General features: G+C 41.6%; 1 protein-coding gene across 1 annotated transcript in view; it reads right to left on the reverse strand.

Annotated features, from left to right (window-relative positions):
- ZNF622 (zinc finger protein 622) overlaps nucleotides 1-1,019 on the reverse strand; it is a 33,514-nt gene that overhangs the window by 30,811 nt on the left and 1,684 nt on the right. The window contains exons 2-3 of the mRNA XM_007951904.1: nucleotides 564-827; nucleotides 170-332 (exon numbers count right to left, since the gene is read on the reverse strand). Of these exons, the coding sequence (XP_007950095.1) occupies nucleotides 170-332; nucleotides 564-827 (427 nt within the window). The remainder of the gene's footprint in view (nucleotides 1-169; nucleotides 333-563; nucleotides 828-1,019) is intronic.

Genomic DNA, 1,019 nt, shown 5'->3' on the forward strand with positions numbered 1-1,019 from the left:
AAGTCATTTTCTCATTTGCAAAATGGGAAGGGGGCTGGGGGAAATAAACACCTCATAGAAAGGTAAGTAAGGTTACCAAGACTATAAGGTACAGTGCCAGACATACTACTGATCACTCCAATGTAAATATGACCACCTCATTTCACTCCACACTGCAAACTAGATGTACCTAAAATCATAGAAGTCCGCAAACTCCAAAGCAGCATCCCCGTCTGTGAAAAGCTTACAGTGGCTCTTGTCATTCATGTGTGCCTGGACAGCTTCCGTGGAATAGAAAGATTTCCCTTTCTCATTGCACCACAAGCAAATCTTCCCAACACCAACTTTCTCCCCTGCAAAAATAACGAGGAAAGAACCATTTGGTAGGCAGAATAACCCTCACCATTTCTCTCCACAATTCAAACAACATCCATCAAGATTTTCATTTCCACAAAGTAAGCAGGTGATTCAACCAATGGCTGACATGAAGCATAGAACTAAAGCAGAGAAAGAGAACCACCTTATTTCCTTAAATCTACCCCTCAATCATGTGGCTCTTCCACATTAAAAACTACTGTACTTACCCAAATATCTAATCAGTCCCTTAAGATCAGAAAGATATTCTATATCAGGAATAAAGAAGCTGTGGACTTTTGTCATGTGAGCCACATTCTTCATCAGGGAGTTTGAATGATGAGAACAAAATAAGCAGTCTGTTACAGGGATGGCACCCAGGGATGGGCATGCCCCAGCCCCTGCTTCCTCCGCATCCCGCTCCTCTGCACCTTCGTCCATCTCCTCAGCATCCTCACATTCCAGTTCTTCATCAGAATCCACATCTTCCCAATCTTCTAGTCAGAATTTTGAAAAACACAATCAGTTTAAGAGAAGTGGTAAATGCAATCAAAGATATCAACAAAGATTTACAAATACAAGGTGAAATAGTTCATACGCTTGAGGAGACAAATGCCAATTATGTCCACCAAGGACAAACCCTTTCTCAAGATGTGAATTTGAGCTATCCATGTCCCAAACACCAT

Source organism: Orycteropus afer, unplaced genomic scaffold (genome assembly GCF_000298275.1).
Source record: "Orycteropus afer afer isolate SDZICR_OR568_19922 unplaced genomic scaffold, OryAfe1.0 scaffold00317, whole genome shotgun sequence".
In the NCBI taxonomy this organism is placed as follows: Eukaryota; Metazoa; Chordata; class Mammalia; order Tubulidentata; family Orycteropodidae; genus Orycteropus; species Orycteropus afer.